Source organism: Vombatus ursinus, unplaced genomic scaffold (assembly GCF_900497805.2).
Source record: "Vombatus ursinus unplaced genomic scaffold, bare-nosed wombat genome assembly UNPS02009562.1, whole genome shotgun sequence".
NCBI lineage: Eukaryota > Metazoa > Chordata > Mammalia > Diprotodontia > Vombatidae > Vombatus > Vombatus ursinus.
In genome coordinates, this window is record NW_020949340.1 from 1 (window position 1) to 10,798 (window position 10,798).

The 10,798-nt window shown below is 50.0% G+C and overlaps 1 protein-coding gene across 5 annotated transcripts; it reads left to right on the top strand.

Annotated features, from left to right (window-relative positions):
* Nucleotides 1-6: 6 nt before the first annotated feature.
* LOC114035904 (apoptotic chromatin condensation inducer in the nucleus) lies at nucleotides 7-9,803 on the top strand. Of its 5 annotated transcripts, none has more exons than XM_027852292.1 (12): nucleotides 7-72; nucleotides 1,556-1,697; nucleotides 5,378-5,420; nucleotides 6,225-6,358; nucleotides 6,451-6,603; nucleotides 6,964-7,105; nucleotides 7,209-7,354; nucleotides 7,503-7,610; nucleotides 7,724-7,831; nucleotides 8,127-8,451; nucleotides 8,582-8,682; nucleotides 8,833-9,803. In XM_027852292.1, the coding sequence occupies exons 1-12, from the start codon at nucleotides 50-52 to the stop codon at nucleotides 9,145-9,147; spliced, it is 1,740 nt and encodes a 579-aa protein (XP_027708093.1). In that variant the 5' UTR covers nucleotides 7-49; the 3' UTR covers nucleotides 9,148-9,803. The 5 variants fall into 5 exon arrangements, with proteins under 5 accessions (XP_027708093.1, XP_027708095.1, XP_027708096.1 ...); XM_027852294.1 differs by having other exon boundaries at nucleotides 6,487-6,603; XM_027852295.1 differs by lacking the exon at nucleotides 7-72 and adding an exon at nucleotides 2,638-4,037 and having other exon boundaries at nucleotides 1,610-1,697.
* Nucleotides 9,804-10,798: the final 995 nt, after the last annotated feature.

Genomic DNA, 10,798 nt, shown 5'->3' on the forward strand with positions numbered 1-10,798 from the left:
CATTCCAGAAGGGGATAAACAGCACTTCCAGGGGGAGAAAAAAAAAAGCATGTTATCAGAAAGCAAAGAAGGGTGAGATCTTCACATTTCCATGTCTCTCCTCCCTTTCCCATTTGTGCCTCCTCATTTCTTTTCTCTTGTTCCCTGTGGCCTTCATTTCTCCTTTGTTTTTTTAATTGTTTTTAGACATCATGCTTTTCTCCTCTTTGTCTTTCCAGCCTAATACCAATCAGGCCCCTTCCATCTGTGTGGGGAATAGGCATTTTTCAAGCTAGCCTGTGCTTTAGGTTTAGGCAGCTAAATCCTGTGTGTTTCTGTCGGGGCCTGCTAGTTGGGGGCACAGTATAAATTTTCCCCTCCCCCCCCAACAGCCTTCTTAGTCTACTCTCTGGAGGCTCTCTGACCTCTGAGTGTCAGGCTGTCTGGGCTGCTGGATTTCCTGGTGGTTATTATCACACCCAGGAGGCTTGGTTTCTTCTCCAGAGAATTAGGCCCCTGGTCAACTTGATCTGATTTTTTTTTTTAAGCATGTGGGGGAGGGGGGGTGAAGTTAGGGGTGGGGACTAAAGAAGATTGAGAGGCAATTTATTCAAAGATGGATCTCTGGAATTATTTTCGTGAGAATGGGGGACAGTTTGTGTAATCCAGAATAGGAGAGTGGATTCCATACTTCTGATAAAAGGGAGGGTTATTCAAAACATTGAGGGTATCTGAGGGAAGTGGTAGGTGTGTTCTGACTGAGTGGTTAGCTCTTTAATTCCGTGAAAGTAAGAATGGGAGACTAGGAAAAGCAGGGTCAGCTGAATATCAGAGTGGCCATGACTCCACCTTAAGTTCTACAGCTGGGGAGAGGGGGGTGGAGAGGGCCGTGGCTTATGAAGTATAAGCCTTTACTGGTGAGGTATCCCTCTGTTTTTTTCCTCCATTCCTGGTATCTTCAGATCAGATGAGTGAATGGACCATAGTTACTTAAGCTTAGGCTCAGTGGCAACAGCCATGACCAAACTTTATCATCTTTTTGAGAAAAAGGCCCCTACACAACGTCTTACGCATAGTAGGTGCTTAATAAGTGTTTATTAATTCATGTGGGGGTGGGGGAGGGACACCAGTTTTGGTAGAATCACCTCTGAGGGAATAGTTGAAGAAAGGAATAGAAATAAAGACTTGTGAGCATTGGTCAGTGTTATTGGACTATAGCAGAGACGATAGCCTCAGCACCCCAACCCCATCATAGCCTTGTCCCAACTTGGAAGGATATGGTTCCTGTGACCAGTGCTAATTCCCCCTTCATCCTTAGGTAAAAGAAAATCTTACCTTTTTACTTGGGTTAGGCCTCACGACCAAACAACTGGGGCAGTCAGTAGAAGCGAAACACTCAGTGTGATAGGGAAAGCACATACATACACATATATATACACACACACACACACCCCATCCCCAGTGACGAAGCATGGGAGTTTCCTGACTCACGAGCTAACATCTTGCTCTCTGTTCCCCTTGGTTCTTTCCTGCCCTTCCTTTCCTACCCTCCCTCCCCCTCCCCCCATATTGTCAGCGAGGAGAAGGAGGAAGTGACCATGGAGACAGCTGAAAACAGGCCTGAGAATGAGGTGCCTGAGCCCCCCATGCCCATTGCAGATGCAGCAAGCAGTGAGGAACGCCCTGAGGGCAATGCAGAGGATGAGGAGAAGAAAGAGGTAAATTTCAAGGCCACCTGTTGGTGAGGGTGGGGGACAACCCTAGGGGAAAGGGTAGGCCACTCTGGTGACCCCCTTTGAACAGCGGGATAAGTTCAGAATGAAGGGACGAGGCAGATCTTTGCTCAGGTCCCAGAGGCAGACAGGGACACTGATGAGTGTAGGGCCAAAGGGAGAATTTGCTGGTTTAGCAAGGGATACCCCTTGTATTGGGAACAGGGCTTAACATTTCTTTGTTGTTGAGGAAGGTTAGCTCCTGGGTCTTTTCAGTTTTGTATTTGTTAATTGGAGACTGAATTAAGGGGGACTTTTTTTCTCTTTTTCTTTTTCCTTTCTTTCTCCCTTACTGATTTCTAGGACATCAGCTCCAAGTCTCCAAGTTGATCTTTTGTCTTGGGGCTGCCTAGTTGTGTCCTGGTAGACTCATACTAGGGACAAGAGTCCTTGTTACATTTCCTTCCTTCTTTAAATTATTTTTCCAAACTCAGAGCTCAGTTTTTGTTGCTTTCATCTTCAGTCTCTTAGGCATAGTCACCTTCTTGCTTTCCCTCCTTTTTATTCTGTTAGAAAGCATTGCCCCCTAGTGGGCTTTTGGGATTTTTCACCACAGACTAACCATTCTGAGGAAATTTGAGTTTTCCTATCTGCCCTCCAGTGTTCCCATTGCTGAGATGTATATAACTGTACTCCATGGAGATTCTTTTTCTATTTTTTTCCATTTACATTCACTCATGCCATGCATCCAATTCAAGGGCTGCCTCAGTCCAAGCCAGCAAAATCTCCTTGGCTATTGTAGTGATAGAGAAAGTCTTAGCTGGGTTTGGGAGCTGGGGACACAGGGTGGGTGGGACTGTTGTGTGTGTAGCCTTTCTCTGGTGTGTGTTGCGGGGGTGGGGGCCGGTGAAAGTGATTTGATGTGCAGAATATTATTTATTACAAGGTCCTTCTTCCCCGTAAAACTTTGTCCAAGTACCTCATGTACGGTAATCCGCCCGTAAAATATAACCCTGCCCAACTGGCCAATTGCTGCTGCTGCCTCCTCCTCTGGACCCACCCGCTGCTACTGAGCTGCCCAGTAAGAGCCGAGTCTGCTATCCTGGTGCCTCGGCCAGAAGGGGGGTTGTATGTGGGCTCCTGGGGGGGGCCCCCCACAACCTGCTTCCCTGACCTGTCTACAGCAGGGGGCCAGAAGAGTACTGTTCAGGAGAGACTTGTATTCAGAAAGCAAAGTGCATCTGGAAAGGGGCGGACTTGTGCCATCTCCCTACTTGGGATGCCTCAAGAAGAACTTTTGTCAGTGCTGGGGCCCCTATCCATATGCCTCTGCTGGGGGCTTCCTTGTTCTCTACAGACTGTTGGATTCCCTTTCTAGGGCAACAAAATCTCCCTAAAGAGCCATGTGTGGGCATGGCATCAGGCTATAAAATACCAAAGTGGGGCCCTCAGAATAAGCTTCAACAGCTGAGGATCCTGCAGAAGGTCAAAGGTCTAAGCCCCAGGGACTTAATGCTGGTGACATCCCAGTCTGCTACATCACTGCTCACTCATCAGATGGACTTTCCTCTGGTCCCTGACTACACATGGTGGAGGGTAGTATGCTGGCAGCTCTTACCACTTCTCCATCCTTGGAGGCAGGGGCCTGGACCCATCCATCCACCTGACTGGAGCCACTGTCCCAGCTGGAGCTCTCTGAGGCGAAGCCACACACTCTAAGAAGAAAAGCAGCTTGGCCTTATGGTTGTCATTCTTCACCTGGAATGTCAACCTACCATTCCAGGGGTACCTTCATCTGAGGCGCCATGGCCACATCTGATCAAAGGCCTCCCCACCTAGTTGCAGGCAGAGGAAAAGGGGACCCTGGAGTCATCTATCACCTGGATTGCAAATGTTGAGTGTTATTGCTGCGGTTTGCCACTGATGGACATGGGGTCCATGCCTGCCTCTCATAATCCAGGGCATGAGCCACTCCTGCCATTCAGTGGCCACCTCATCAGGAACTACAAGATGGTGCCCGTACAGGGCTGGGACTGCTGTCTCTCCCCTCATTTTCCCCCTCTGCCCCTCGCTGAGCCCGGGCACCACCATTGAACTGTCTGACACCTTGGAGACTGGGCACTGCCCCCCCAATTTTTCCCCTTGCCCCCCCCTTCGCCCCCCCGGGAGGACTGTGGCTCTGCCGCCAACCACCACGCCGTGCACTCACCTTTTTTGCCAACCCAACCCCCCACCAATTGCACAGCGCCTAGCAGGGAGGGCTCATTCTGATTGGACCGGCGGTTGACTAGATACAGTACACAGTGAGGTGCGATTGGCTGAACTGAAGATCCCAGGTGTGAGATGGTACCTGGAACATTTGTCATATTCCTAATTTATTTATTTTCTTCTTTTTTTTCTTTTCCCCCCAAAAATCTTTATTTTATTTTTCCCCTTTTTTCTTTAATTTTCTGATTTCTTTATTGATTTTATTTGGTTCATGTTTTTCCTGTTTTAATTAAGACTTTTTTTTTTTCTCACTAACTTTCCCGTCGAGAGCGGCCCGGCTGGGGTCAGGCTGGCCCTTAACGGAGACCAAGGAGACTTGGTTAGATGACAGAAGCAGGGTTGGGGAGGGAGGTGGAAAGAAGAGATTTTGTCAGGAGTCCTGCTCCACCCTTTAGAAGGGTGGCCTTAGTTTTTCCAGAAATAAGCATGCAAATATAAAGGTTCTCCATTCTGTCCCCCATTCTTAGTCTCTCCCTTCTGCTCTCTTCATAGTCCCTTTCCTTTGGGAAGGGAAGGGAGTTGTCTGAAAGCCACCTTCTAGTCCTCAGTTAAAGCCTGTAAGGCATGAGTCCTGGTTGGAGAAGGAATGGTAAATCCCTCATGGAGCCAAGTAAGATGCCTCAGGAGGTCTAAGAATGCAACAGGTGAAAAAGGCTGTCCCTTTCAAGACCTTTCTACAGTTGTTACTTGTAAGTTCAAATGACATTTAGCTCACTCTCCTCCTGTCAAGTTGGTCTTGGGCTGCCTTCCTCCAAAAGAAATCAGGACTATAGGTAACAGAAATCTTCGGAATCTAACCCTCTAGAGTACAAAAGCATCTTGCAAATGGGACACAATTAAGCAAAATCGCTTGTACTTGAGGGATTAAAGTAATTTTCATTGGTAGACTGGTTGGTCATTTGAAGGGAGGAAAAAGGAAGATCCTTGAGGCCTTTCCCATCCCAGAGTTGGCTTTCTTTGTTCCTTCATTTTTAACCTGAGTTAATAGGGAGCAAGGAGGACTGCATCAGCCAACTCTGGGCAATAGAGGCAGTGGCCTCAGAATATGGGCCGAGTATGTCTCAACCCAGAAGGACTATGAAGGGGGCATGGCAACATCTTTGAAGAGCCAGGGAGGCTACTACACCCTAAAAGCCTTCTTTTCAACTTATTTCTGGTAAAGCTAATATGCAGGCATGGTGTGGACTGGACGGACCTTTCCCCGATGTGACGTTTGGTTTTGTTTTTTTCTCTAACTTGCATCGGTTCCGCTTCCGTTTTTGCCGTTTGCCGCTTCTGTTTTGGTCTCTCTGTCTGTCTCTGTCTCTCTTACTCTGTGTCTCTGGAGCCTGTGCTGAAACTACCCTCATCTAACCTCTTCCCCCCCTCTCTGTGGGGTGTGTCTCTTTCTCTTTTTTCCCCTTCTCTTCTCTATACAGAGCTCGATGCCCAAATCCTTCAAGAGGAAGATCTCCGTTGTCTGTAAGTCCAGACTTAAATCACTGATATTTAGGGATCCCATAGCAACCAGAATTTTTGATGGAACAGATGTACTTCTCTATTGCTCTGCATTTTTCTCTCTCCCAAGAGTATAGGTTTTTGTCATTTCTCTGGTTCCATTGAGCTCCTTGCACTTATGCCAGTTTCTAAGTAATAGGAAGGCTTACCTCCCTCCCAGTGGGAAATACACAGTGAGGTGTTTTAGACCCTACTGTCCATTTACTGTCTCTCCCTTGTTCTTTGCAGTTCTAGAGCCTAAAGCACTATGTAGAGAGAGACACATTCCTTCAAACACCTAAGTTCCTAGAACCAGAGAATATGTAATGAAGGCCCTTTTGTCTCACAGAGGAGTTTCTTCCATCCTACTAGAGAGTGTTTGATAGAATTTCTTTTTTTTAAATTCTGGGCCCCAGTATAAACCGTACATTGTTGTCCCCTTCCCTACAATTTTAAATGTCATTTCTACCTCCATTTGAAAAGTTAAACTGCTTAGGGGTTTTCCTTTTCACACAGCCCCCACCAAACATACTGTGATTTGCTGCCTTTAAGTACAGGTAGGTAATTTCTTTCAATCAGGAAATAGTTCTTCTTCTGTTCTTGTTCACTCTGAAGACAAGTTTTTTTCCAGTCTCTAAGGTTACTTGCCTTAGTTTTTAAAATGTGTTAACAATCTGGAGTGATGGATAGATAACCCAAGTTAAAGGTTGGTCAGTTAAAGGGATTACAGAGGGAACCAATATAGAGCCCCTGGCTGTCTCACAATTGAGCCTTGTTTCTTGGGGGTAGCGGCTACCAAAGGGGTGCCAGCTGGAAACAGTGACACAGAAGGAGGCCAGCCAGGACGGAAGAGGCGTTGGGGGGCTAGCACAGCCACCACCCAGAAGAAGCCCTCCATCAGTATCACCACCGAGTCTCTCAAGGTGAGGTGGGAAAAGCCTGAGGGGTGGGATGTGGGGAGGTGGGAGTAGATGTGGGCCCAGTGTAACGGGGTGGGGGGGTATCTGTGTCCCAGAGCCTTATCCCCGACATCAAACCCCTGGCGGGGCAGGAGGCCATTGTGGATCTACATGCTGATGACTCAAGGATCTCTGAAGATGAGACAGAGCGTAATGGTGAGGATGGAACCCACGACAAGGGGCTGAAGATATGCCGGACTGTCACACAGGTAAAAGGCTCGGTGTGCTAAGGAGCCAGATTATGGAGAGGTTCTCTCTATTTAGAAGTGGCTGGGAACAGGGTGGCTATTGAGGTAGGAATCAGAGATTGGACTGTCTCTCCTTTTCCATTGATTGAGTGTCTAAGCAAATCAGGGACTCATGTATTTGTACCCAGTATTGAGAATCTGTTACAGATGATTTGCCTCACTTAACATTATTTCTAGCATTTTAGAAAGAGCTTCTGACATCTCCTGTTCCTTCTTCCCTCCCTCCCTCACCAGAAAGAGTCAGGGTCATGGATATGATGTGCTTGTTAGGGAGTGCCTCAGTGCCCCTGATATGTTCCCTTATCTTCTTCCTTTCTATAGGTGGTGCCAGCGGAGGGCCAGGAAAATGGGCAGCGTGAAGAAGAGGAGGAAGAAAAAGAGCCTGAAGTTGAGCCCCCTGAAGTACCTCAGGTTTCTGTAGAAGTTGCCTTGCCTCCACCTGTGGAGCATGAAGTAAAAAAAGGTGAGTAATAAGGGAATGAAAGGACAAAAGGATTGTACTGGAGAAGGTAATAATCTTACAGTTATGCCCTGCTGACAACCATTCTTGGTTTTTGTTTTTGCAGTGACGCTGGGAGACACTCTGACGCGGCGTTCAATCAGCCAGCAGAAGTCTGGTGTGTCTATCACAATTGATGATCCTGTTCGTACAGCCCAGGTGCCCTCACCACCTCGGGGCAAGATCAATAACATTGTCCATATCTCCAATTTGGTAAGTAGTTTCCATCCCCATCTCCAACTAAAGAATATGCATCCCTAAGCATTCTGGCTGGGCCACAGGGTATTAAGAAACCTTAGGAATGACTGCCTTTCTACCTTTATTTCATTTGTGGCTTTTGACATTCCATTTTCATCGGCAGGTTCGTCCCTTTACCTTAGGCCAGTTGAAGGAGTTGCTGGGTCGTACGGGGACCCTGGTGGAAGAAGCCTTCTGGATAGATAAAATCAAGTCCCATTGCTATGTCACGGTGAGGTGGAAGGGTTGTTGAAGTCCTTTGGGAGCCGGTCTTGGGACATTGTAGGATGGTGAATAAATTGAAGGCTTTATGCATAATCTTTTTTCCTGCTCTTGTTTCATCAGTATTCAACAGTAGAGGAAGCTGTTGCCACTCGAACAGCTCTGCATGGAGTCAAGTGGCCCCAGTCCAATCCCAAATTCCTGTGTGCTGACTACGCAGAGCAGGATGAGGTATGAGACCTAGAAAGAAAGAAATAGAAAAGAGATGGGCATCTTATCTTCCCCTGTCCTCACTAAGATAGGGCAGCCTTTCTAAGGGTCCAGGGCACCAGAATCCTTTCATGAAGGATTTTCCCTGACACCTTGGTCAGGGCCTCTACAAGGAAAGATTTTTTTCCAGTACCCACTGCCCTTTCCATAACTGAACTTGTAACATTGCTTAAGAAATGCCACTGAGATGTACCCAAACCAGTCCATCAGGAGTGTCTTCGTCTCCTCTTGACTGTTTGCTCTTCCGTGCCCACAGCTGGACTTTCACCGAGGCCTCTTGCCTGACCGACCCTCTGAGCCTAAAGCTGAGGAGCAGGGAGGCCCACGGCCCCTGCACCCTCCGCCCCCGCCCCCAGCCCAGCCACCTCATCATCCCAGGGCAGAGCAGAGGGAGCAGGAGCGGGCAGTGCGGGAGCAGTGGGCAGAGCGAGAGCGAGAGATGGAGCGACGGGAACGTACTCGATCAGAACGGGAGTGGGACCGGGACAAGGTTCGTGAAGGGCCCCGTTCCCGGTCTCGCTCCCGTGACCGCCGTCGAAAGGAACGCGCCAAGTCCAAAGAGAAGAAGAGTGAAAAGAAAGGTAGTGATTGGGCTGTGGGTAGCTTTTCCCATCCTTAGCTGCTGGATTGTGGCAGGCAGACCCACCAATTGGATGGGATAAACCTTGGGGCCAGGCACAGTCAGAACCTAACCATTCACTGTCTTCACAGAAAAAGCCCAGGAGGAACCACCTGCCAAGCTGTTGGATGACTTGTTCCGTAAGACCAAGGCAGCGCCCTGCATCTACTGGCTTCCTCTGACTGACTGCCAGGTGAGCTTTCTCTTGTATAAAGACTGGAGAAAGCCAGAAGGATATGGGTTGTCTGGATAAGGGAGGTGGCAGGGTTACGGGAAAGGGGCAAAGCCCCTCTGTGAAGAAGCATAGACAGCAGACACCCTGACTCCCCTGCTTGGCCCACAGATTGTTCAGAAGGAGGCCGAGCGGGCCGAGCGGGCCAAGGAGCGTGAGAAACGGCGAAAAGAGCAAGAGGAAGAAGAACAGAAAGAACGAGAGAAGGAGGCTGAGCGAGAGCGCAGCCGGCAGCTAGAGAGGGAGAAACGTCGAGAGCACAGCCGGGAGAGGGAAAGAGAGCGGGAGCGGGAGAGGGACCGGGGGGATCGGGATCGGGATCGGGAACGGGAACGGGGCCGGGAGAGGGATCGTCGGGACACCAAGCGGCACAGTCGGAGCCGCAGCCGCAGCACCCCAGTGCGAGACAGGGGTGGACGCCGCTAGCTGCAGCCCCCCCCACCCTAAGGAAAGCCTCAGGCATCAGCCACCCTGCTGGTGGGGGGTAAGAGCCACAAAGGGATGGGCACTGCCACCACCTTCACCCCTGAGGGTATTGCACAGAATTACCTGTGCTGAAGTGCATCCCTCTTTTTGTTCACAGAACACGGGGAGAAGTGGCTGTGTGCTGCCCCATGTGCCCTTCAGCCTTTTCCCCAAACCCCATTTCTGAATCTGTGTAGGGCTAAGACCCATTTTGGGGGGAGGGGGGAGGGGGTAAAGGTTAATCTTAAAGATGGGAAGCAGCCTGGGGACTCAGCATCCTCCATGTCTCCCTCATCCTTCTCTCCCCATCTTTCATTTTCCCTCTAACTTGTTCTCCTTTCATTCCCTTCCCCTCTCTTCCCCTACGGGGATCTCACCTCCCCTCGGGAATAGCTGGGGTCAGGACTGGGGCACCTATGAGCTGAATCAGCATCTCTCCTCCCGAGTCCCCAGGCCCCTGCAGTTCCTGAAGTATTTCCCTCTTGCCCTTCAGCCTCCACCTGGCCCACAAGTTCCACTTTATATCCACCTTTTCCTTCTGTTCTATTTTTATTTTTATTTTTTTTATTATTAAATGATGTGGTCTATGGAAAAAATAAAAATCTGACTTAGTTTTACCTATTATTGTGCGGTTGGGTTTCCTTGGGAGTTAGTCATGTAGGAGTAGGAGTAGGAGAGGGTGGGTGAGGGCTCTGCTTCCTGGCCTTGGTAGACTTTTCTTAGCTGGGAGGCCCCAAAGCATACATTTAGGTGGCAGGATCACGACCTAGAAGGCTGTTCCCAGGGTTCTGGAGATCAGCCTCTGTTCAACCCTTAAAATTTGCTCCAGTGTAGAATACTGTGTCCTATTTCCCACCACCTGAAGAGGACCAGTGAAGGGTGTATGGGGAATGGGAGGGAGGCACACTGACCTTCCAGTTCCTGCTGCGGTACAGCTGGAGGAGTGGGGAGTGTTGTGGAGAGAGAACCCCCTTCTCCCCACCACAACCTCTGCACATGGTGGCGGTGTCTTCATCATCCCGGTCCAAGATGTTAAGACTCCCCGCGTTTACCGCCAGGGGTCAGTCGTCCTGCGTGCTGACTACTGAGGGTGCCAGTCCCGAAACGTAGGCTGCTTTTCTCCCGATCGCCGCCCTAGGAAATCACGTCCTTCCGGGGCCCATTCCGACCCCTTCGGCCCTCTCCCTAGGGATACCGTCTCTAAAGACTACCGTGTCTCAGGGGCCAACCTCCCTCCAGATCGCCCTCGACCTGGGCACCCCGAGCTGCCCCCGAAGTAATGCCCTGAGTGAGGCTGAGGTTCACCCTCAACCCATAATCCGGCTGCATGGAGGGGCCAGACAGGGCTCAGCGTGGCCGGGTTGGAGGACCGAGCCGGGGTGCAGGGCACGGCATCTGTATGCGCCGGACGGGCGCCTTTCCACACACGTGGGAGGAGGGGCGGGTGAGGGAGTCTGCACTGCCCCGGCCCCGCCAGGTGAGGGTCTGCTGGGGAGAAAAAGCCTGCTCCCCCCTCCTCTCTGCCTCCCCTTTTCCCTCTTCGTCCTCTTCCCCTTCTCCGTCTCCCTCTCTCTCCCCCTCCTCTCTCCTGCTCTTCTTCCTCCTCTTCCTC